The sequence below is a fragment of the Mirounga leonina genome, unplaced genomic scaffold (assembly GCF_011800145.1).
Source record: "Mirounga leonina isolate KUSES-001 unplaced genomic scaffold, KU_Mleo_1.0 Mir_376, whole genome shotgun sequence".
Classification (NCBI taxonomy): domain Eukaryota; kingdom Metazoa; phylum Chordata; class Mammalia; order Carnivora; family Phocidae; genus Mirounga; species Mirounga leonina.
Window position 1 is genome coordinate 4,287,225 of NW_023270718.1, and position 22,704 is coordinate 4,309,928.

The 22,704-nt window shown below is 51.2% G+C and overlaps 1 protein-coding gene across 1 annotated transcript in view; it reads left to right on the forward strand.

Annotated features, from left to right (window-relative positions):
- Nucleotides 1-22,704, forward strand: part of GRIN2D (glutamate ionotropic receptor NMDA type subunit 2D) — a 31,743-nt gene that overhangs the window by 7,418 nt on the left and 1,621 nt on the right. Inside the window, exons 3-12 of the mRNA XM_034986490.1 lie at nt 1,044-1,158; nt 1,490-1,701; nt 1,981-2,149; nt 2,625-2,778; nt 4,891-5,016; nt 5,188-5,417; nt 7,486-7,646; nt 21,550-21,737; nt 21,940-22,172; nt 22,347-22,701. Of these exons, the coding sequence (XP_034842381.1) occupies nt 1,044-1,158; nt 1,490-1,701; nt 1,981-2,149; nt 2,625-2,778; nt 4,891-5,016; nt 5,188-5,417; nt 7,486-7,646; nt 21,550-21,737; nt 21,940-22,172; nt 22,347-22,701 (1,943 nt within the window). The remainder of the gene's footprint in view (nt 1-1,043; nt 1,159-1,489; nt 1,702-1,980; nt 2,150-2,624; nt 2,779-4,890; nt 5,017-5,187; nt 5,418-7,485; nt 7,647-21,549; nt 21,738-21,939; nt 22,173-22,346; nt 22,702-22,704) is intronic.

Sequence of the window (22,704 nt, forward strand, 5' to 3'; positions counted from 1 at the left end):
GGGAACAGCATCGTGCAAAGGCCCAGAGGGGAGAAAAACTCAGGCAGGTTGGGACCACAACAGCTCAGAGGGGATGAAGGTAGGAGAATTGGGATTGGGGGTGATGAGGCTGGGGGTGGGGGTAGATGGGGCCAGACCACAAGAGCCTCAAATACCAGGTTGAGAGGCTGGACTTTGTTCTGGAGCACTGGGGAGCCATGGGTGGGTTGTGAGCAGGAAAGGAGTGGAGTCAGTTTTGCATACAGAAAGACGCCTCTGAGGTGGAGTGTGGAACAGACTGGAGGAGAGAAAATGGAGGTTGGGGACCAGGCAAGAGGCTGGGGCTGGGGTCCAGGGGGTCTGTGGAGATGGAGAGGAGGGATGACATGGAGATCCTGGGGGCAGGAAGGTGGAACTTGCGGACGGTGGCGGCGGGGGTGGGGGGGAGTGAGGAGGTGAGGATCGCAGTTGAGTGTCCAGTGCAGTGACCAGGGCCTGAGGACAGGCATTCATGGTACATGTCCCGTTGCATCGTGAAGATTATCTGGGAGTCCAGAGACCTTCTGGGGCTTTTCCCAGAGGAAGGGACACTTGAGCTGAATCTTGAAGACATAAGAGTCAATCAGGGTGAGAAGGGACAGAAAAGCATTTTCCAGGCAGAAAGCACAGCACCTACAATGGTCAAGAAATAGGAAACCGCGTGATACGTTTCGGGGACACTTTGCATTCAGTGTTGGTGGGGTACAGAAAGGGCTTGGGGTGGAAGGAGTTTGAGGGGAGGAAGAGATCAGAGATGGGGCTGCACAGGCAGATGGGGCCAGAACATACAGCGTCTCTAAGAGGACCTCAAACTCAAGCTGAGGGTCTACGACCCTGTTCAGGAGGTGCTGGGTAGCGAGCAGAGGTGGCTGAACAAAGAAGAGGAATATTTGGGTGTTCAGGATCTTGGGGGAGAGATTCCAGCTAGGGGCCGGGGCTGGTCAGTAGAAAGGGGATTATCTCTGCCTTCAGCCACTTAGGTCCAGTCCAGGTACCCACATGTCCCCTCCCTTCTTCCTGGGCAGGTACTTCATGAATATTACCTGGGATAACCGGGATTATTCCTTCAATGAGGATGGCTTCTTGGTGAACCCCTCTCTGGTGGTCATCTCCCTCACCAGAGATAGGACTTGGGAGGTGGTGAGTCCCAGCCCCAACCTCGGGCACACGAGAGGGCCTGGAGTCCCAGGTACTGAGGGAGAGGGTGTGGGGACCCAGACACCTAGGTCCTGACAGAGATGAGGACTCTGGCCTCTGAGGGAGGAAGGAGCCCGGGCTTCTAGGTCCTGGGAGAAATAAGTGGGAGCCCAGACCCGTGGGTTCTAAGGGGAGGGGGAAAATGGGGCCTAGACTCCTGGATCTAAGGGAGAAGGAGCTGGGAGTCCGGGGTTCTGAGGAAGGAGGGCCACAATGGCCAGGACATCCTGCAAAGTCCCCGCCCCGGAGCCTGAATCCCCTTCTCTTGGCCAAGGTGGGCAGCTGGGAGCAGCAGACTCTCCGCCTAAAGTACCCGCTGTGGTCCCGCTACGGCCGCTTCCTGCAGCCAGTGGATGACACGCAGCACCTCACTGTGGCCACGCTGGAGGAGAGGCCCTTTGTCATTGTGGAGCCCGCCGACCCCATCAGCGGCACTTGCATCCGAGACTCCGTGCCTTGCCGGAGCCAGCTCAACCGCACCCACAGGTGACAGCCCCGGCTCCAGGAGCTCCGGCTTCCCAACCCCCTGAAGCCTAGCAGTCCTGGCCCCCGGCCCCTCCTTCCTTGGAACTCAGAACCCACAGAGCCCTCCAGTTTAGTCCCCTTGGACAAGTCACGGAACTCCTTTGAGCCTCAGTTTCCCCAGAAAGCGCTAACCATAGTTTTAGCTGCTTCTTGTCTCTCCCTCCATACCCTCATCTCATGGGAGAGTCTGAAGTGGGGGGGGGGGTCCCCAGCATCCCCAAGCCTGCTCGCTCCCCGCAGCCCTCCTCCGGACGCCCCCCGCCCGGAAAAGCGGTGCTGCAAGGGCTTCTGCATCGACATTCTGAAGCGGCTGGCGCAGACCATCGGCTTCAGCTACGACCTCTACCTGGTCACCAACGGCAAGCACGGAAAGAAGATCGACGGCGTCTGGAACGGCATGATCGGCGAGGTGGGGCGACCCCGGATGGGAGGAGGCGGGCTGGGGCGGGGCCACGGCGCCGGAGCTCTCGGGCTGGAGGGGCGTGGCCAAAAGGAGATGGAGCCCGGGCTCTGAGGGGGCGGGGCCACCCCAAGACCTGCCTTGGCTGAGGGGCGGGGCCACAAGGAGGGACCTGTGGAGTGGAGGGGGCGGGGCCGGGAGGTGGCCCTCCTAAACGAAGGGGGCGGGGCCGAGAGAACGGAGCCCAAATCCAGAGAGCTTGTTCTGGGAGCATGACCGGGCCTGGGGCGACCTCTTCCAACCCCTGCTCCCCGCCTCTCACCTCCTCCTTTCCTGCCCCACTCTGCGTCCCCCTCCGCCACCCCGCCACCCTCCTAGCCTCTCTCACCCTGTCACTGGTCTCCTGGGGCAGGTCTTGCCCACCATCCTCCTCTATGCGCTTGAGCCAGCCAGGTTCCTTCACCCCCTCTCGCCCTCACCCCAGGTGTTCTACCAGCGCGCGGACATGGCCATCGGCTCCCTCACCATCAACGAGGAGCGGTCCGAGATCGTGGACTTTTCTGTGCCCTTCGTGGAGACGGGCATCAGCGTCATGGTGGCGCGCAGCAACGGCACCGTGTCCCCCTCGGCCTTCCTCGGTGAGCCCGGGCCCCCGGGACGGCAACACTTCCCATCCTGGCATTGCCTGTCCCCGTGGTGTGACTGGTGAGGTGGCATCACTTCTCACCTTAGGTTTCCCAATCTGTAAAATGGGAGAAGCCATTTTGCCATGAGGCCAAGGAAACTGAGCTTCAGGAACCTTCTCTCGCACATTCTCTTCAAGGCCCTGTACCTTGTATTCTTGTATTCATAATTTTGTGTTCTTTTTTTCTTAAAGACAACCCTCCACATTGTATAAGCCTCAGGCCCCACAAACCCCAAGTCTTCCCCTATATATGAGATGAGGAAAAGAGATTAGCATGGTAGTAGAACATGGTAAGTGCTCCACTCACTTCTCAGTGTTTACTGAGCACCTATCATGTGCCAGGCTCTGGGCCCCGCACACAAGCCCCTGTCCTCTAAGAGCTCTTGGCCTTGTGGGGAAGACAGAAAATAATCTCTTAAGGCGATACATGGACAAGATCATTTCAGGTGGTGATGAATAGTATGAGAAATTAAGCCAGGGTGGGAGGTGGAGAGGAATGGGATTGGTGCTGCCAGGAGAGGGCAGGAAGGCCCCTTTGGAGATTGGGCCTGAGAACCATTCCAGGCAGAGGGAACAGCAAGGGCAAAGACCCCAAGGCAGGAATGTGTGTGGAGTATTTGGGAAATGGCCGGAAGTCTGTGCGGCTGGAGGGGGCAGTGAGTGATCATGAGGGTGTGAGAAACAAGGGCTGAGAGAGAATTGGGGGGTGGGAGCATCGGGGGGCGGGGGAGATGCAGGGCCTTGGTGGCTCTGGTAGGAAAGTTGGGTTTTACTCTTATGGCAGTGGCCAAGGTTTTAGCTGTAGATGGTGGGGGAGGGGATATATGATCAGATCTAGGCTTTTAAAAATATCCCACCGGAGACAGTGGGGGCAGGAGGCCCATGAGAAGGCAGAGGTCCGTGCAGAGAGGAGATGGGTGTGGGATAGGAAGATGGGTGTGGGATAGGAAGGGTGAGGCGAGTAACCAGGGTTGGGGGTGTGGTTAGGAAGCTGGCCCCCATTGGGTTGGTGGCCATGAGCTGGATCGGGTAGGGATCTCACTGAACTTGGTGACAAGAGAAGGAAAAGTGCACATCAGGCCAAGGGCAGCCGTTCACGTCAGTTCCCTCTTGCTCTCTGAAGTCTGGGCAAAGCTCCTGGGAGTGGGAGGCTGGGAGAAGGGACATCTCTTCCTTTGCGTTTGGTTTCTGTATATTTCGCTGAGAGCATCTCTGTGGCACCAAGGTCTCTGCAGGGCACCCTGAGATGTGCCACATGGGGCCCCTGCCTTCAGCAGGGAAGTGACAAGGTCATATTTATGCCCCACCATGTTGCCCAGCAGAGGCAACAGGACTGTCCCCAGATGCCGCAGTGACAGTCTGGGGCGGTGACCCTGCTGTGACCGCTTGCGCTTGGCCCAGGGAGGGCAGATCACCTGGTAGGAATCTCAAGGAAGTGGTGGTTTGGGTTTATTGTCAGTGAACTCCCAGCGGCAGTGTGAGGAGGAGACACATGGATGGGAGCGTGTCTGCGATAGGTCAGGGTGGTGCCCCTGGCAGGGGAGCGGTGGAGACAAGGCAGAGAGGGTGAGGCTCACTCTGAAACTGTCAGTTGGCCTGTTAAAGCAGTGCGTTCTTGAGAGAGTGATCAGGCCAGGGAGCGGGGGGGGGGGACAAGCTGTGGCTGGTGAGGGGGAGGGCGGGAAGGAGGGGGCGAGGTTACAGATGGGGGGTGGGCTGTGACTGGATGGAAGGTGGGGCTCCCAGGATGGGGAGCCTGGGCGTCAGTGCTGGGCTCAGTGTGGAACATGGTGAGCTGCCAGGGGGAGACTCGGGTCTGGGGCTCAGGAAACATTTAGGATATATCTGGTGACTGAAACCACAGAAATGGTTGAGTTGGCTCTCTTTGAGAGAGACTGTCTCCCAGGGGTCTGGGTGGGCAATGAGGCTGTCCCCGCAATGGGGAGCCTGGGAAGGGGACAGAGTAGGACAAGGCCCAGGCTGCGATTGCACCTTGGTCACGTGTCTGTGGTCCCCGCAGTCCTTTGCTTGGCTGAGCCATGACCCCCTACCCCCTTGCCCCCAGAGCCCTACAGCCCTGCCGTGTGGGTGATGATGTTCGTCATGTGCCTCACTGTGGTCGCCGTCACCGTTTTCATCTTCGAGTACCTCAGTCCCGTCGGCTACAACCGCAGCTTGGCCACGGGCAAGCGTGAGTCCCCTTCCTCCATCACCTCAGAGCACCCGGACCGCAGATAGAACTACATTTCCCAACAGCCCCTGGGGTAGAGGCATTGGGGGCTGCTGGGAATCGTAGTTCTTTCTGCTCTCTCATGGAGTAGAAGGGATTTGGGGTCCATGTCCCCCTCCTGGCCCCCTGCAGGGCCTGGTGGCTCAACCTTCACCATTGGGAAATCCATCTGGCTGCTCTGGGCCCTGGTGTTCAATAACTCGGTGCCCGTGGAGAACCCCCGGGGGACCACCAGCAAAATCATGGTGCTGGTGTGGGCCTTCTTCGCCGTCATCTTCCTCGCCAGCTACACAGCCAACCTGGCCGCCTTCATGATCCAGGAGGAGTACGTGGACACCGTGTCTGGGCTCAGCGATCGAAAGGTGTGTGTGTTCGGGGAGACGGGGAGCTGGCTGGGGCTGGAGGTCAGGCCAGAATTTGGTACGTGGGAGGTCAGAAGAGAATTCCAAAATGGTAGAATAGAATGTTCTGGAAGAGAAAGGTTATGTTGCACAATGAACTGTTTAAATATTCCCAGGAGAAGAGAGTGACCCCAAACGTCCTGGGGGTGAGGGGTGGGGCAGTATTGCCAAATGGGATATCCCACTTGGTGTAGTGCTTCCCTCAAAGTGGGATGAAGGGCTAATCTCTGAACTTCCTCCAATGGAGATCAATGCTTTTGTAAAATACGATAGAAATGAATTATGAGGGGCGCCTGGGTGGCTCAGTCGTTAAGCGTCTGCCTTCGGCTCAGGTCATGATCCCAGGGTCCTGGGATCGAGCCCCACGTCGGACTCCCTGCTCAGTGGAGAGTCTGCTTCTCCCTCTCCCTCTGCCTGCCTCTCTGCCTATTCGTGCTCTCTCTCTGTCAAATAAATAAATAAAATCTTAATAAATAAATAAATAAATAAATAAATAAATAAATAAATAAATAAATGCGCAGCGCCTGGCTGGCTCAGTCGGTAGAACATGCAACTCTTGATCTCGGGCTCGTAAGTTCGAGTCCCACACTGGGTGTAGAGTTTACTTTAAAAATAAACAAATTTTAAAAAATCTTTAAAAAAATTGCTCTAAGTGCTTATTCTCTCAATTTCTATACTTACCTCATCCAGACCACAGTTTGTTCAGGGACTGGTGGTTTGCAGACCACTCTTTGAGACTAAAGTGGTTAACTGGGTATCATGACCTATTAGAAGGTTGAGAAATCAGGGGTGCCTGGGTGGCTCAGTCGTTAAGCGTCTGCCTTCGGCTCAGGTCATGATCCCAGGGTCCTGGGATCAAGCCCCACATCAGGCCCCCTGCTCCGTGGGAAGTCTGCTGCTTCCTCTCCCACTCCCCCTGCTTGTGTTCCCTCTCCCGCTGTGTCTCTCTGTCAAAAAAAAAACTTAAAAAAAAGAAAGAAGATTGAGAAGTCAGTTCAGTGGATTGCAACAAGCATTTTTTTAAAAAGATTTTATTTATTTATTTATTTGTCAGAGAGAGAGAGTACACACAAACAGGGGGAGTGGTGGGCAGAGGGAGAAGCAGGCTCCCCACTGAGCAAGGAGCCCAGTTCGGGACTCGATCCCAGGACCCTGGGATCATGAGTTGAGCCAAAGGCCGATGTTTAACCGACTGAGCCACTCAGGCATCCTGACAAGTATTTTTTTTTTTTTTAATGGAATAGAATAGAAAATATGTCTGCATCTTTGTTTTAGTCATATACGCACTTGACATTGAGCCAGCCCACACTGGTATGGCTATGTCTGCTGTTAAAAGAGTAAACTTTTGGGGCGCCTGGGTGGCTCAGTCAGTTAGGCATCTGACTCTTGATTTCAGCTCAGGTCATGATCTCAGAGTTGTGAGATCAAGCCCCGCATTGGGCTTATGCTGAGCATGGGAGTCTGTTTAGGATTCCCTCTTCCCCCCCCCCCCCCCCCCCCCCCCCCCCCAGGCTTGCACGTGCACGAGTTCTCTCTGTGTCTGTCTTAAAAAAAAAAAAAAGAAGAAGAAGAGTGAACTATTTCTGAATGGATTGGTAATTAGCAATTGCCTCCAGCCCCCACTGTGCCAACCCCTGCCCCTGGGACTTCCCGTGATCCAGCAAGTTAAGGGTTAATGCCTGGCCCATCAGAGGCATCTGCGACCCTTCTCCAATGAACTCTGTAGCCAGTGTCTTTTCAGATTGGATCATGATCAGGCCATGCCAGGTGTTAAAATTTCAATATTACTCCTGACTGTGTATACATATATATGTGTGTACATGTCTGCATGCATACGTGTGGCTGTCTGCAGATGGATCTGCTGGGTGGGAGCAGAAAAAGGTCACGGTGAGCACGTTGGAGAAGCATTTCTGGGCTGGGGTGCCTGCCAGTTGACAGGTGTCCCCCAGAACAGAGCATCTGGGTCAAGGCTATTCTTGACCCAGATGGCCCCAGGGGGGCGCCCTAATAACTTCCCATTCTGCCCCAGTTCCAGCGGCCCCAGGAGCAGTACCCGCCCCTGAAGTTTGGGACGGTGCCCAACGGGTCCACGGAGAAGAACATCCGCAGCAACTACCCCGACATGCACAGCTATATGGTGCGGTACAACCAGCCCCGCGTAGAGGAAGCGCTCACTCAGCTCAAGGCAGGGTCAGCGCAGACTCGGGCTGGGGGGTGGGGGGTCTGCCGGGGGCCCTGAGGATGCCGGGAGAGAGTGAGGGGCCAGGGGCCACTCATCAGCCTCAGAGGTCAGCTAGGGGTGGGTCGGCTTGGAGGACATACGTAGATCATTGAAGGTGGGAGTGAACTCCCCCTTCCAGAACCAGGGTCCTTGTGATGTGTCTTCAGAGATCTAGGAGTTACAGATTCCGGAGCTGGCCTGCCGGGGTTCAAACCCTGGCTCTGTCTCTTCGTGGCTTGGTGACCTTGGGCAAGTTACTCAACCACTCTGAGCCTTTGTTTCCTCCTCTGTAAAATGGGGATAGCAAAAGGACCTGCCTCATAAGGTTGTTATGAGGATTATTGTAGCTCTTATTATTGGTTCGTTTATTATTTGGTAGTAATGGTGCTCGCTCGCTGTGGGTGTTTACTGCTATATTATTATTTTCATTATGATCATTAGATCTGAACTCACTGGAATGGATACTTGGATTAGGTTGTTTGTTTTGCTTTTTAACTTCAGTTTCCCAAATCATGGGGGTAAAGTTAAGTTCAGGCTCCAAAGTACAAGACCAAGGTTACAACAAAGCTGAGCACAGTAACTTTCTCCCTGTCCCTCCTTGATTTCTTCATTCAACACGCATTTATTTTCTTGGCGCCTAGTCTATGCCAGGCAGTGAAGAAACAGACCAGAGTCCCTGCTTTCAAGGGAGCTTAGGGTCCAGAGGTGGGACATTTATAAGAAACGGACAAACGGAAGAATTGGCATGATCCAGAAAGTGATGGTGAGCCAGGGCATGACTGAACTGGGATATATTCACCAAGGTGTTCAGGGCGGGCCTCTTGGAGGAGGTGAGTGGAGCAGAGCCCTGAGGGAGGTGAGGGCTAGCCAGGTGGACATGTGGAGGTAGAGCTTTGCAGGCAGAGGAAATAGGGTGTGCAAATGGCCTGAGGTGGGAGTGGTCTTGGATTATTGGAGGAACAGCAAGAAGGCCAATGTGGCTGGATGGCAGAGAGCTGACGTTAGAGGGATGAGAGCAGGACACGGGTGTGAACCCTGAGGCTGAGGTCAGGGTTGGGTTTTTTTCGAAGGGCAGCAAGAAGCCAGGAGGAGGGGAGATTCTAAGTAGGGGAGGGGTGTGATCTGATTTCTGTTTGCAAATGCCCCCTCTGGCTGACAAGTGGAGAATGGATGGACAGGAATTAGTGTGGAGGCTATCATGTCCTCTGGATCACCTTCCCCAAGTAGCTCACCCCTCAAGTAGCCACTCCTTTTTACCCTTCTGTCTTGATTGGAATTGTTGAGCTGCAAGAAAAGAAGCCCAATCGACCAGCTGTAGGGAAGATGGTTGGGTAAGCATTGCGATGCAGGGGAGGCTCTCAGAACCAGTAGCAGAAAAGAAAGCTAGGCTTTGTGGGAACATGAACGTCATTCATTCATTTTTAAATGTTTTAAAGAGCAGCAAACTCTGTGCCAGGCCCAGTTCCTGCACTGGATACCAATAGTCAATAAAAGAGGTAAGTCGCCTGGATCCTTAGGAGTACTTAAACAGACAGAGGTTTCGTTTTCTCTCTCAGTAAGAAGTCCAAGGCTGGCACGATAGTTCAAAGATACCATCAACGATCCAAACTCTTTCCATGTATTTGTTCTGTTGACCTTGGTGCCTAGACCTTCTTGATCATTGTGACTGCCTCATGGTCACAAGATGGCTGCTTCCCCGCCGTGCTGCATATCTTGGTTCCAGGCAAGAAGGAGGAGGAAGAGTGAAAAGTGGAGGATTTCCTCCTGGCAAGGCCTTGCCTTTTTATTGGGGAAAATATGCCTTTCTGAGGAACTTCTGGCTATTTCACAGTGTGTGTCGGGTGGTCACTCCCAGTTGCAAAGGAAGCTGGGAAATTGAGTGTGTTAGCCTTCCAGGCTCTGTTGTAGACAATGGCAGAGGGGGAGGTTGCAAATGGAGATTGTGCCAGCCAAGCCATCCGTCAGAGTCCTGCCCTTGTGCAGTTTGCAACTGTGCCACCGGGCAGCCTCTCTCTTGCCTCTTTTCTTTCTCTGGGGCTCTACTTCCTCTCTCTCGACTCCTGGGGCTCACAAGGTCTCTCATCTCTGTCTCTCCCTGTGTCCTCTCTGTGCCTTCTTTCCCCGCAAGCCTCTCATTTCGGACACTGAGGACTAAAGCCCCTTCTCATTAGTCACCTCTTCTTTCTCTCTGCCCCACTTCACCCCCTGCAGAGAACTGCCCCTTTCTCTTCTACCCTCCCCATTGAAGCACCGTGAACTGGAGGCATTTTGGGTAACAGGCTTTTCTTTTTCGGCTGAGACTTGGGGCAGCCTGATTGCTAACGTTTGCAGAAGAGTACACACGGAGGCTCGCATACCTTATGTCGAACTACTGAAACTTCATCGATCATGCAAGCCGACCATTCATTATGTTGGGTCCTCCTGCCTTGACAAATAGACCTTAACAAACAGAAAGGCTAAACAAGTTCAAGTTCAGAATTCTGCCTTCCAGGAGAACAGCTGACTCCTTGTCCTCCCATCTGAATCTGTTTCCTTGCCTCTTGCAGCTTCTCAAGGCTGCCCGCATTCCTTGGCTCGCGGCCCTAGATCCTTCAAACTCTGCTAGCATTGTCATAGCTTCTTCTCTGACTGACCCTACCCCCTTCCTCTTGAAAGGACCTTATGATGACATTGGGTCCACCCGTATAATCCAGGCTAATCCCCCCGTCCCAAGATCCTTCATTTATTCACATCTGCAAAGTCTCTTTTCCAGTGTAAGATAACATATTCGCAAGTTCCAGGTATTAGGGTGTGGGTATCTTTTTTAAAAATACGTATTTTTAAATCTATTTATCTGAGAGAGAGCGAGCGCAAGCATGAAGGGAGGGAGGGGCAGAGGGAGAGGGAGAAGCAGACTCTCCACTGAACAGGGAGCCTAACATGGGGCTCAATCCCAGGACCCCGGGATCATGACCTGAGCCGAAGGCAGATACCCAACCGACTAAGCCACCCAGGCCCAGGGTGTGGATATCTTTGGGGGACCATTATTCTACCAACCCCAGGTTCCCAGAGCATAATATCCAGCGGAGGTGTGGATTCTGGGTGGGCACAACTCCTTGGCCCCAGGGATTCCCCTGGGAATGGGGGGTGGAGTGGGGAGAGTCCTCAAGAGCATGGGGTCCAGAGTAGCACTCCCTTGCCAGAGGTCTAAGATGGGTACTGAGTTTGGAGAATCCCGGGCAGAGGTGCTAGGACACAGCACAGAATAGGAAACACTGGTTTTTAAATTGTCTGTCCATCCATCCATCCATCCATCCATTCATCCATCCATCCATTCTTTTCTCTAGAGGCCGTTTGTCCATATCTTCCCATATAATGTGGGGGTGCTGGTGTCCCCCATGTCTTGGGAGTTCCCAGCAGTATCCTGGGGGTGTTTAACAGCACCGATTTTAAAACCAGATTGGAATGGGAGCTACCCCTTACTTGCTGTGGGCCCTGGGCCAGTGAATCGAGCTTCTGAGCCTTAATTTTTGCCTTCATAATACGGCGTCCACAATCGCACCGGGTTACAAAGCGGCTCTGGGAAATGAAACATCAGGAGCCAAGGTTCCTCCCTTGCTTCTCTATCTCTTCCTCTCAGGGGCCACTGGCTGTCTGCACATTATCTTGGCTTCAGCTGCAGCCACAGTTGCCGTATGGCCCCCAGCTTCCGCGCCGCCTTTCACCTCCAGGGTCCAGGGTGAGCACCTGCATGCCTCGGTTCAATTTCACATCCCCGCTATTGAGAATCCAGTTGGTCCAGCGCGGAGTCAGGTGTCATGCTCGGGCCAATCAGCGGCGGGTGGGGCGGGGCCTGGTCACGTGGCTTCTGGGTTGCCACGCCCCTGCTCCGCGCGGGGGGTTCTCAAAGATGAACCTATGGGGACAGGTGGGCAAACAAAGTCTTGCGCTTCTTTGCAGACCACCCTTCCTCCACTGGCCTCCTTCAGCTGCGAAGCCTGGTGGACCCCTTCGCCCCCTCCCCTGGGCTACCCCATTTGGAGGACACCCCTTTTCTTTGTGCCCGGCACCCTTCGCCTTCATATTCCCAAGCCCCTTGAACAGTTTCCCTTCCCCCAAATGTCTTTTAACTTCTCTATAGCGGTTTTACTTGCATAATACTTCCTTGGTGTTAAAAATAATAAGGTAAATGGGCACCTGGGCTCAGTCAGTTAAGCCTTGGGCTGAGGTCATGATCTCAGGGTCCTGAGATTGAGTCCCGCCTGGGGCTCTCTGCTCAGCGGGGAGTCTGCTTCTCCCTCTCCCTCTCCCTCTGTGCTATCCCTCTCTCTCTCTCTTTCAAATAAATAAATAAAATCTTAAAATAATAATAATAATAAGGTAAAAAGAGGAGATCTCTCCCCTTCCCCTCCTTATCCACTCTTCATGATTCCAGGAGTTTCCTCCAGCCTTTTTTTTTTTTTTCTAGAGCAGAGCTCGGGAGCCATATATGTAATTTAAAATTTTCTATTGGCCACACTCAAAGAAACAGGTGATATTAATTTTAGTGAAATGCTGTGTTTACCCCAATATCTCCAATATTTGACTTCAATATGTAATATGAAAATTAATGAGATTTTTTTTCTTTCTCTCTCTCTCTTTTTTTTTTTTTTTTTTGTACTTTGAAGTATGTTATACTCACAGCACATCTCAGTTTGGACTTGCCACATTCCAAGGGCTCAAGAGCCCACCTGACTAGTGGCTGCCATTGTAGACAGTGTCAATCCAGAACTCTCTCTTTTTTAAAAAGGTTGTTTATAATCTTTACATCCAACGTGGGGCTTGAACTCACAATCCCGAGATCAAGAGTCATGGGCTCCTCCGACCAAGCCAGCCAGAGCCTCTTTTTAGCTCTTTTGTTTTTCCTTTTTCTTCCCTTCCTTCTTTGCCTACTTCATTTCCTCCTTCCTGACCCCTTCCTCCTCCTCCTCCTCCTCTTCTCTTACTTGGACTTCTTCCCCTTCCTGATCTTCTTCTTTGCCTGCCCCACCCCAGATGTCATATAGGGTCTCCCTGCCCCCTGAGGATCGCTATAACATTGGCTCCAAACTCCCCCCCGAAGAAGTCTGCAAATTCCTGTGCTTCTCAGGCTCACTCTGGCTTCAAGCTCCTCTTTGCCGGATCTAATTCGCTTTCTGGAGCATCTCACTGGCCCCGACTGTGTCTTCTCAGCCCCACAGCTATTAACCGAAATCGAAGCCCACCCCTCCCTAAATCCCCATAAAAGCCTCCGCTGGCCTCAGACCTGAGTGTCCAGTGCTGGGATTGGGAGTGAGCCTGGGAAGCCGCTGTCCTCCGGGATGCAGCGCGATTCTAAAGTTTTTTAGTGGCCACGTTAAAAGATGTAAAAAGAAACGGTGAAATTAATTTTTAACAATGCATTTTACTTAACCCAGTGTATCCAAAATATGATTACAACATGTAATCAGTATAAAAATGGTTGAGATCTTTTACATAATCTCCCCACCCCCACCCCCGCCCCCCGCACGAAATCAGCGTGCATTTTACGCTCAGCACATCTCAGTTGAGACTCGCTGCATTCAAGTTCTCGGAATAGCCACATGGCGTGCAGCTACCCTATTGGGCAGCCCGGTCTACATTATGTAAATGTAAATTTTCCTAATGAACGTTAGGAACAGCCCTCACCCCCACCCCCAGCTCCCTGGGACTTTTCCACTTTCTTGCTCACCCCCAGAGTATCCTCCCCAGCCAGCCGGTTGACTCATCTCTCCCCTTTCCCTCTTCTTCCGGTTCGTCCTCAGCCCCTCCCTCCAGGAAGGCCCCTGGGAATTCCAGATCCTCTCCCTCTGTTCTGCAAAGCAGGGCAGCTTCCCCAGGCTCTGCCCACCCACCCCTACTACACGAGCAGGACGCGCTCTTCCTTGGAAGGTAGGGGGATTGTCTTCCTCTTGTACTTCTGGAGGTATGCGTCACTTTCTCGGTCTATTTTCTCACCTTCAGAGAGCAAAAATTCAGACACTCGGGGGGACCCCATGTCCCAAATCCACTTAGTTCCTGAGTTTTGGAGAGCAGCCCCATCTCAAAAAATGAATCCAAATTCCTCCCACCCCTGACTTGGGAGAAAGATGGATACCCGTGTTTTTTTTCATCCAAAGGTCAGCCACAGCCCCCTCCCCTGATAAGTAAAAATTGCTTGAGGCTTCATCTGTGTCTTTTTTGTTGTTGAGATAGAACATGCAAATCTTAAGTGTGAAGCTCATTGATTGTCTATATAGCATGTGGCTATGTTCGTAGGACCAGATTAGGGTATGGACAATTTCCAGTTCCCCTCTGTCCCACCAGTCACTGCAGATGATCACCGTGAATCGGTGTTGCCTGGTTTTGAATATCACATGGACAGAATCAAACAGTGTACCTGGTAGCTTTTGTGTCTGGCTTGTTTTGCCCCCATGCTCTACCAGGTTCGTTCATTGCTGTATCCCATGGAGTATACCACTCTATGAATATACCAGAATTCGTCCATTCTACTGTTGGCGAACATTTGGATTGTTTCCAGTGTTTGGCCATTATGAATGCTCTACAGTGAACATTCTTGTACAAGTCTTTGGGGGATGTACACATTCATTTTTCTTGGGTAAATCCCCATGGGCAGAACGGCAGGATCATAAGGAGATGGAGGCTTGGCTTCAAAAGATACTGCCAAACATCTTCCAAAGTGGTCGTGCCAACTTACACGTCAGCAGTGCAAAGTTCCACTTGTCCCATATCCTTGCCAAGGCTTGGATCATTCCCATATCTTTTTAATTTACTATAGTGTTTATTATATATCAAGTTCTGCTCTAACTCATTTAGTTAGTTCATTATTAGCTTTCTGGGGCTACTGTAAATTTGTTGCCTTATGATTCTGGAGGCTAGAAGTCCTCCGGGTTCCTTCTCAGGGCAAGGGAAGGAACTCTCCTTGGCTTGTGGATGAGCATCTTCTCCGTTGTCTTCCATTCCCCTTTTTTGTAAGGACACCTGTCTTATTGGATTAGGGCCCACCCTAATTACCTTATTTTGACTTGATTACCTCTGTAAAGACCCTATCTCCAACTAAGGTAGGACCTCAATGTACAACTGTTGGGAGAGGCAATTCAACCCATAATACTTTTTTTTTTAAGATTTTATTTATTTATTTGATAGAGAGAGAAAATGAGAGAGAGCATGAGAGGGGAGAGGGTCAGAGGGAGAAGCAGGCTCCCCACTGAGCTGGGAGCCCGATGCGGGACTCGATCCTGGGACTCCGGGATCATGACCTGAGCTGAAGGCAGTCGATTAACCAACTGAGCCACCCAGCCGCCCCTCAACCCATAATATTTTAGAGGTGAATATTATCATTCCCATTTTATAGATGAGGAAATTGAGATACAGCCAGATCTGTGGTGGTAGAGCTGGGATTTGAACCCTGGCCATCGGATTCTGAGCCCAGCCCCTCAACCACTACTCTATTGCCTCAGGTGGGCAGTGAAAATTCCAGAATTATCCTCTTTGTGCCCTTCCCCAGCAACCTCTTGGATTCACAAAGGATACCTTGTGTTTCTCACTGTCACCTCTTGCTCTGATTTTCTGCTTCTGCTGAATTCTTTTTCTCCCCAGTATTCCTTTTTACATTTTTTTCCCCTAACTTTTAGTTCTATTTTTATCAGAGTTATACATCCACATAGTCTGGAAAGTCAAATACAAGATTTTTTTTTTTTAATGAAAACCAACAGTCTTCCATCTGCCTACCCCTCCATTTTTCCTACCCCAGAGGAATCTGCTTTTACCTTATTTATTGTATCATCTTGCTATTTGTGTCCCTGTCTCTAAATACCATTGTTTGTGTGGCTACCTCTTGATTTTTCAATTTTAGGTATTTTCCATTCACTGCTTACTATGGAAGACACATACTCATACTCTCATTTAAATTACTCCAGCCTCCCACACTGTGATTCTGGCTAGATGAATATGCAGTGTTTACATGTTATGACTGTGTAAATGCTCCCACAGCTGCCACAAGTAGTAAACCATGATTACTTTCCTCGCCCACACAATTCTTTGTTTTTCCTGGAGTTAATAATTGTCTTTTTTTTTCCAGTTGCTTAAGTGTCTGAGTTTTCTTTGTTAATTCAAAATTCTCTGTTAACCAAATGAATCTCTTCTTCACATATTCATTCGCATCAGGTACTCCATTAATTTCATCATATTGAAGAATTTTCTCCCATGGCCTCTGGCCTGTTTCAGTCTGCCGCATAGCTACTATCTGGATCCCTTCACCTGCCCCCTTGGTTTGGTTCTTGTCATATTCTAATTCTCACTCTTCCTGGGTTTTTCTCTCTTGTTCTTCTGAGCCTCCTGACAAAAAGCACATGGTGGGGGGGGGGGGCGTAAAATTTTAGAGATGCTGCATATCTGATAACATCTTTAGTCTTGATAGGCCTTCTGGATGGGTATAAAATTCTGGGCTGGAGATCATTTTCTTGAGAATTTTGAAGGCATCATTCCATTGTCTTCTAATTTCCAGTATTACTGTTAAAATTCCAAAGTCATTCTGATCATAAGCCTGTGTGTCACCCGTTTTTCTTTTCCCTGTCCTCGGTGTGCTGACATTTCTTAGCAACATCTTCATTTATTTTCATTACCGGATCTTTCAGTTGTATCCTCATGGCATTCATTCTGGGAAACTTCCCTGATTTCTTTCAATTATGATTTCCCCCTTCCCTCCATTTCTCTCTGGAACTCTTATACTTTCTTTCTGGAACTCTTATTAATTTGATATTGGGCTTCCTGAACTGCCTGTTTCTTTTATCCTCTCTTATTTTTCTATCTCTTTATCTTTCTGCCCGACTTCCTGAGTTTTTCTTAACCTTATCTTCCATTCTTTTATTAAGCTTTTCATTTTTGCTAGTATATTTTCAATTTCTAAGAACTCTTTTTTAAAGTTTATTTATTTATTTTTTTAGTAATCTTTACCCAACACGGGACTCAAACTCACAACCCCAAGATCAAGAGTCACATGTTCTTCCAACTGAGCCAGCCAGGCACCCTGCTAAGAACTCTTTTTCTGATCTTTTCATTTTTATAGTATTTTGTAAATTTTATAGTATTATTTGATAGTATCCTATGTTTTATGATATGCTATTCAAAGTTGAATATCTTGTCTTGTTTCTCTGGTGATATTGGTAGTTGTTGGGTTTTTTGCATTTTTTCCTCTCTGCATAATCTGCTTCCTCCAAGTCCCCCTGCACCATTTGTTGCTTTTGTTTCTATCTTTCTTATTGAGACTTTACTGATGTCTAGTAATCCTCAGTGGTCTCTACCTATTTGGGAGTGGAAGTCCAAAACTCTAGAAGTGGTGGGCCTCTGATTACAAGAGCAGGGTTGTTGAATGAACTTCACAGTAGATGATCTGTCTGGACCATTTTTGTTGTGGATTTCCCAATGTCAGTATTTTCCTGTCTTTTATCTTAGTCATATACATATATATATATGTAATACATATGTATATGTGTGTATATGTCATATACATATTATATATGTAATGTTTTTAATATAGCAAGGAACAAGGAAAACAAACACTGAATCATGATCTCCCTGACAAAATAACCCTTAATGATATGAAATTAAAAGACATTCATTCAGGGGCACCTGGCTGGCTCAGTTGGGAGAGCATGTGACTCTGGATCTCTGGGTTGTGAGTTCAAGTCCCACATTAGGTGTAGATTACTTAAATAAATAAATAAACTTAAAAGAAGAACTCATTCATTCATCCATCCATCCAATAAGTATTTATTAAGATTTCCTTGCACCAGGCACTGGGCTAGGCACGGAGGGTATGGCAGTGAACAAATCGAAGTCCTTGCTCTCTTGGACCTTCCATTCCAGTCTGGGAGACAGACACATGTGTGTTCCTAGAGCATCGGTCTCCAATAGCCCTCTCTGCAATGAGAGAAATGTTCTAGATCTGTGCAATCCCATGTGGTAGCCAAGCAGTTCCTGGTCATTTGACATGTGGTTGGTGTGACTAAGGAACTGAATTCTTAAATTTTTTTGAACTTTTAAATTTTAATTAAAAATTCAAATTCAAATAGCTCTATGTGGCTAGTGGTTACCACCATGGACAGCACCAGAAAATTCCATCCTTAGAGAGGGGTAGGAGGGAATTGGCAGCCTCACATGGTGTTGTCTGGCTCACACACCACATGTGGTCTCATCCTACCACAGAGGGCAAACAAGCTCACAAGAAGAGAAGGGAAATACATCTCTTAAAAAGAAATACAGAAACACGGCTTCTCCTCCCAGCCAGTTCTGGAAGCCCATTTGGTGAGAGATGTTCAATTTCTCACTCACACAGGAAGGGCAAAAAGGAAACCTCAAGTCCCCTTTCCATAAAGTAAGCATTTTTTTTTTTTTAATTTCTCTCTGATCACCTAAACTATGTGTGCATACACACCTCTTTATGCATTCCTTACTGAAAGCACACACTGTTCTCATCTTGCTTTTTCCATGGAGAAAAAGCTTTTGGCATCTCTTCCATATTAATGAAGTCTTGCCTCCCAGCTCCATGCCTGGCCCAGAGAATGCCCATCCTGAAGCAGCCTGAATTCATTCATTGAGCTATACTTTATGAAACACCTGTCGTATGTCAGGTGCTATTCTAGACCCCGTGGAGACAGCAGTGAACCAGACAGACAAGACCTGTTCCCTCATGGAATTTAAATTCCAGTGGGAGGAGATGGACCATAAGCTTAATAACCAAGAACACATTATAGTTACAAGGGGATACGTGCTATGGACAAAAATACAGCCGGGTGAGTGAGTTTGGGAGACCTGGGGAAAAGGCCACAGGTTGCAGTATTAAATAAGGTGCTCAGGAAGGTGTCTTTTAAGCAAACACTTGAAGGAAGTGAGGGACAGAGCCAGGCAGCTATCTGGAAGAATGTTCCAGCAGAGGGAACAGCCAGTGCAAAGGCCCTGAGGCAGGAGGGTGCTGGAACCATCCAGGAACTGCGCATGAAGGCCAGGGTGGCTGGAGCAGGGTGAGCAAGGAAGGCGTGGGTGGGAGATGAGGGCAGAGGGGTAGGAGGGATCCAGGGGTGTTTGGTGCTGTAGGGCCTTGTAATGCGAAGTAACTCCAGTTACTGAGTGAAGTGGGGAGCCAGGGGAGGGTAGTGAGCCGAGGAGGAACCGGAAGCTGACTCAAATGTTAAGATCCCTGTGGCGACAGGGCAGGAATAAACAGGAAAGCAAAGACAGATGCAAGGATTTTTCATTTTTCCCAAACCTAAGCCTAAACAAAGGGTGTGGAATGTGGCTGAGTCTCGGTAGAGGTTTAGTGACAATGGCAGGGGATAGGGAGTAGGGGGTAGGGGAAGGGAGGTAGGCATTATATTGCATAAGGACTGAGCAAAGGATTAAAAGTGAAGGCTCGGGGCGCCTGGGTGGCTCAGTTGGTTAAGTGACTGCCTTCGGCTCGGGTCATGATCCTGGAGTCCTGGGATCGAGTCCCACATCGGGCTCCCTGCTCGGCGGGGAGTCTGCTTCTCCCTCTGACCCTACCCCCCTCATGTGCTCTCTCTCTCATTCTCTCTCTCAAATAAATAAATAAAATCTTTTTAAAAAATAGAATAAAAAATAAAAGTGAAGGCTCTTTAGATACCCTCTTCCTGAAAGCCCCTCAAACCTCCCCGCCACTGGAAGCCTTGATTTTTGGCCCTCTCTGCAACGCCCCCTGGTCTGTCCCCCCACCCCACATACCTCTCCCTTGTGCCCCTCGAGGACCTCTGGACACCCTCCTTCTGTTTTATTCTAGTTCTCAGCCCCTCCATCCCTCCTCTTCAGCCTGACTCTGGAAACCCCCAGCTCTTTCCACTTAAACCGGGGAAGCAATTCACCTTTTGCTCCCAAGGGCATTTTCCTAAACAAAGAGAAACCTAGAGAGAAATTGTAGTTTGCCTGCAAGGCAGCGGTGCCCGCAGCTGGTTGTGGTATTTTTCTTGCCTCTCTCTCTATATATATGTTTCCAGATGTCAGCTGGGATCTCCCTGCCTGTTAGGAGCCATATAAAATTAATTCAAACCCCATTCTCCAACCATGCGATGGTGACTGGTCTCCCAGTTTCTGGAGGAGTTTCTGCTCCTTCTCCAGAGCCTCACATTCTTTGCCCCACCCCCAAGTTTTTGCTTCGGCTGGAGCGCATTCAGTGTGGGGAATCTGCTGACTGTCTCCCCATTTGGGGTCCATGGACTAATTTTGTCCTTTTCCTTCATTTCTCTGCAACCAGTCATGTTGCAGAAATGCAACAGGGCATTTATGTGCTCATGTGTGAGAGTGTGGACAGGGCTTTACTGAAGATTTGGGGTCCCAGAGGCATTTACACCCACAGATAGGCAAACAGCTCCAAAACTCCTTTGCCTTCTCCACGACCCAGCTTCCAGCCACAGGCCTTGATCTCTCTCGTTTTCCCTAGACCTTCGCTGTCCAAGACTATTTAAATTTAAATTAATTAAATTTTTTAAAAAGATTTTATTTATTAGAGAGAGAGAGATAGTGAGAGCAGGAACACAAGCAGGGGGAGTGGGAGAGGGAGAAGCAGGCTTCCCACCGAGCAGGGAGCCCGATGCGGGGCTCGATCCCAGGACTCCAGGATCATGACCTGAGCCGAAGGCAGACGCTTAACGACTGAGCCACCCAGGTGCCCCTAAATTAATTAAAATGTAAAGTTCTGTCCCTTGGGCTTATTGGGCACGTTTTTGTGTGGCTGGTGGCCGCCACGTTGGGCAGCGCAGGAAGGCCATGCCCATCATTGCGGAGCGTTCTTTCGGACAATGCTGGGCAAGACAGATCTCTCCCTCTAAGAACTGGCTGGGTGTCTGCAGTCGAGATGACCAAAATTGCACCCCACAAAATGCACCGTTTAAAAAAAGTTAATGTGGAGTTATGCTGTATATGGGATTCCCAGACTTTTTTTTTTTTTTTTCTCACGGATACACCCTGGACATCTTCATGTCAGATCATAGGCATGTATCTTGTCTCATAGAATAGTTACCCAGAGTTCCCCGCCACGGGCTTATTTATTCGCTCATTCACTTATTCCACAACTATTTACAACCACCGTGTATGTGCCAGGAATTGTGCTGGGTCACAGCCTGGAGTGTGTCCCAGCTGGATCCTGCTCGAGTGGAGCTCACAGTCTCATCGAGAGGCTGAGATTAATCAAATAATCACAGAACTATGTGTGAAGGAAGCGACAGGTGGCGTGTGCCACAATGTATCCATCTGTGAGCGCTCGTTCCATCTCCCTGCTTGTCTTCCCATCAAGGTTTAGAAATTAGGGCCCTAGTGGGAGAAGCGAAGCAAAGTAAGATGCGTGTCTGGGCCTGCATTTCCCATCTGAATGATGGAAGTAACAGTTTCTACCTCACGGGAACGTTGAGAGGATTGAATGAGTTATGACTGTGGCTGGAACAGTGTCTATAGCCCAATATAAGTGATCGTTAGCATTATTACTCTGTGTATGAGTCCCCTTTCTGAGCCTCCGTCCTCCCCTATAAAGTGGAAGAGTATGCAGAACCTTCTGGGGAGGGCTTCCGTGAAGACTGAACGTATCAGTCACGGCTAACCTGTCTCCAGCACTTTCTTGGCACCAAGCGCCATCTTACCTTTTTGCAATGACCAGGAAGGGAGGCATTGCTGTTACCGCCACTTTACAAATGGAAACCCAGGCACCAAGGAGAGGTACCGTGACTTGCTCAAGAGTTTACCACTGGTCAGGACTTGGAGCAGTTGGAGGTTAGGGGGGAGGGGGGTTCTGGGCTGGGCCATGAGGGCATCTGGGTGGGACTGACCCTGCCTTTCATGCCCCCTGGCTCCCAGGAAGTTGGACGCCTTCATCTATGATGCAGCTGTGCTCAACTACATGGCCCGCAAGGACGAGGGCTGCAAGCTCGTCACCATCGGCTCGGGCAAGGTCTTTGCCACAACGGGCTATGGCATCGCCCTGCACAAGGGCTCCCGGTGGAAGCGGCCCATCGACCTGGCGCTGCTGCAGTTCCTGGGGGATGGTGCGCTGCACACAGGGATGCCTCGGGGGTGGCGCGTGAGGGACCAGAGCCCTGGGTCCTGGGCAAAGGAAGGGATGAGGATCAGGACACCAGGGTCCGAGGGAAGAGGGGGCTGGGCGCCTAGACTCCGATAAGAGGATCCTCGGGACGGTGCCCGTGGAAGGTGCCCTGTGACAGCCCTCCCCCGCCCCCGTTTCTCCAGATGAGATCGAGATGCTGGAGCGGCTGTGGCTCTCCGGGATCTGCCACAATGACAAAATCGAGGTGATGAGCAGTAAGCTGGACATCGACAACATGGCAGGCGTCTTCTACATGCTCCTGGTGGCCATGGGCCTCTCCCTGCTGGTCTTCGCCTGGGAGCACCTGGTGTACTGGCGCCTGCGTCATTGCCTGGGGCCCACCCACCGCATGGACTTCCTGCTGGCCTTCTCCAGGGTAGGGGGGAGAGAGGGAGGCAGGAGGGCAGAGCCGGGGCGGGGAGCCGGGCGGGGATGCCTACAAGTGGAGGAGACCTGGGCCGAGCTGCGGGAGAGGCGGGAGGGGCGGAGGGAAGGCAGGCGGTCCCGGGCATCCGGCGCTGACCCCGCTTCTCTCGCGGCGCCCCCGCAGGGCATGTACAGCTGCTGCAGCGCGGAGGCCGCCCCGCCGCCCGCCAAGCCCCCGCCGCCGCCGCAGCCGCTGCCCAGCCCCGCGTACCCGGCGGCGCGGCCCGCGCCCGGCCCCGCGCCTTTCGTGCCGCGCGAGCGCGCAGCGGTGGACCGCTGGCGTCGCGCCAAAGGTGCCGGGCCCCCGGGGGCCGCGGGCCTGGCCGACGGCTTCCACCGCTACTACGGCCCCATCGAGCCGCAGGGCCTGGGCGTGGGCGAGGCGCGCGCGGCGCCGCGGGGCGCGGCCGGGCGCCCGCTGTCCCCGCCGGCCGCGCAGCCCCCGCAGAAGCCGCCGCCCTCTTACTTCGCCATCGTGCGCG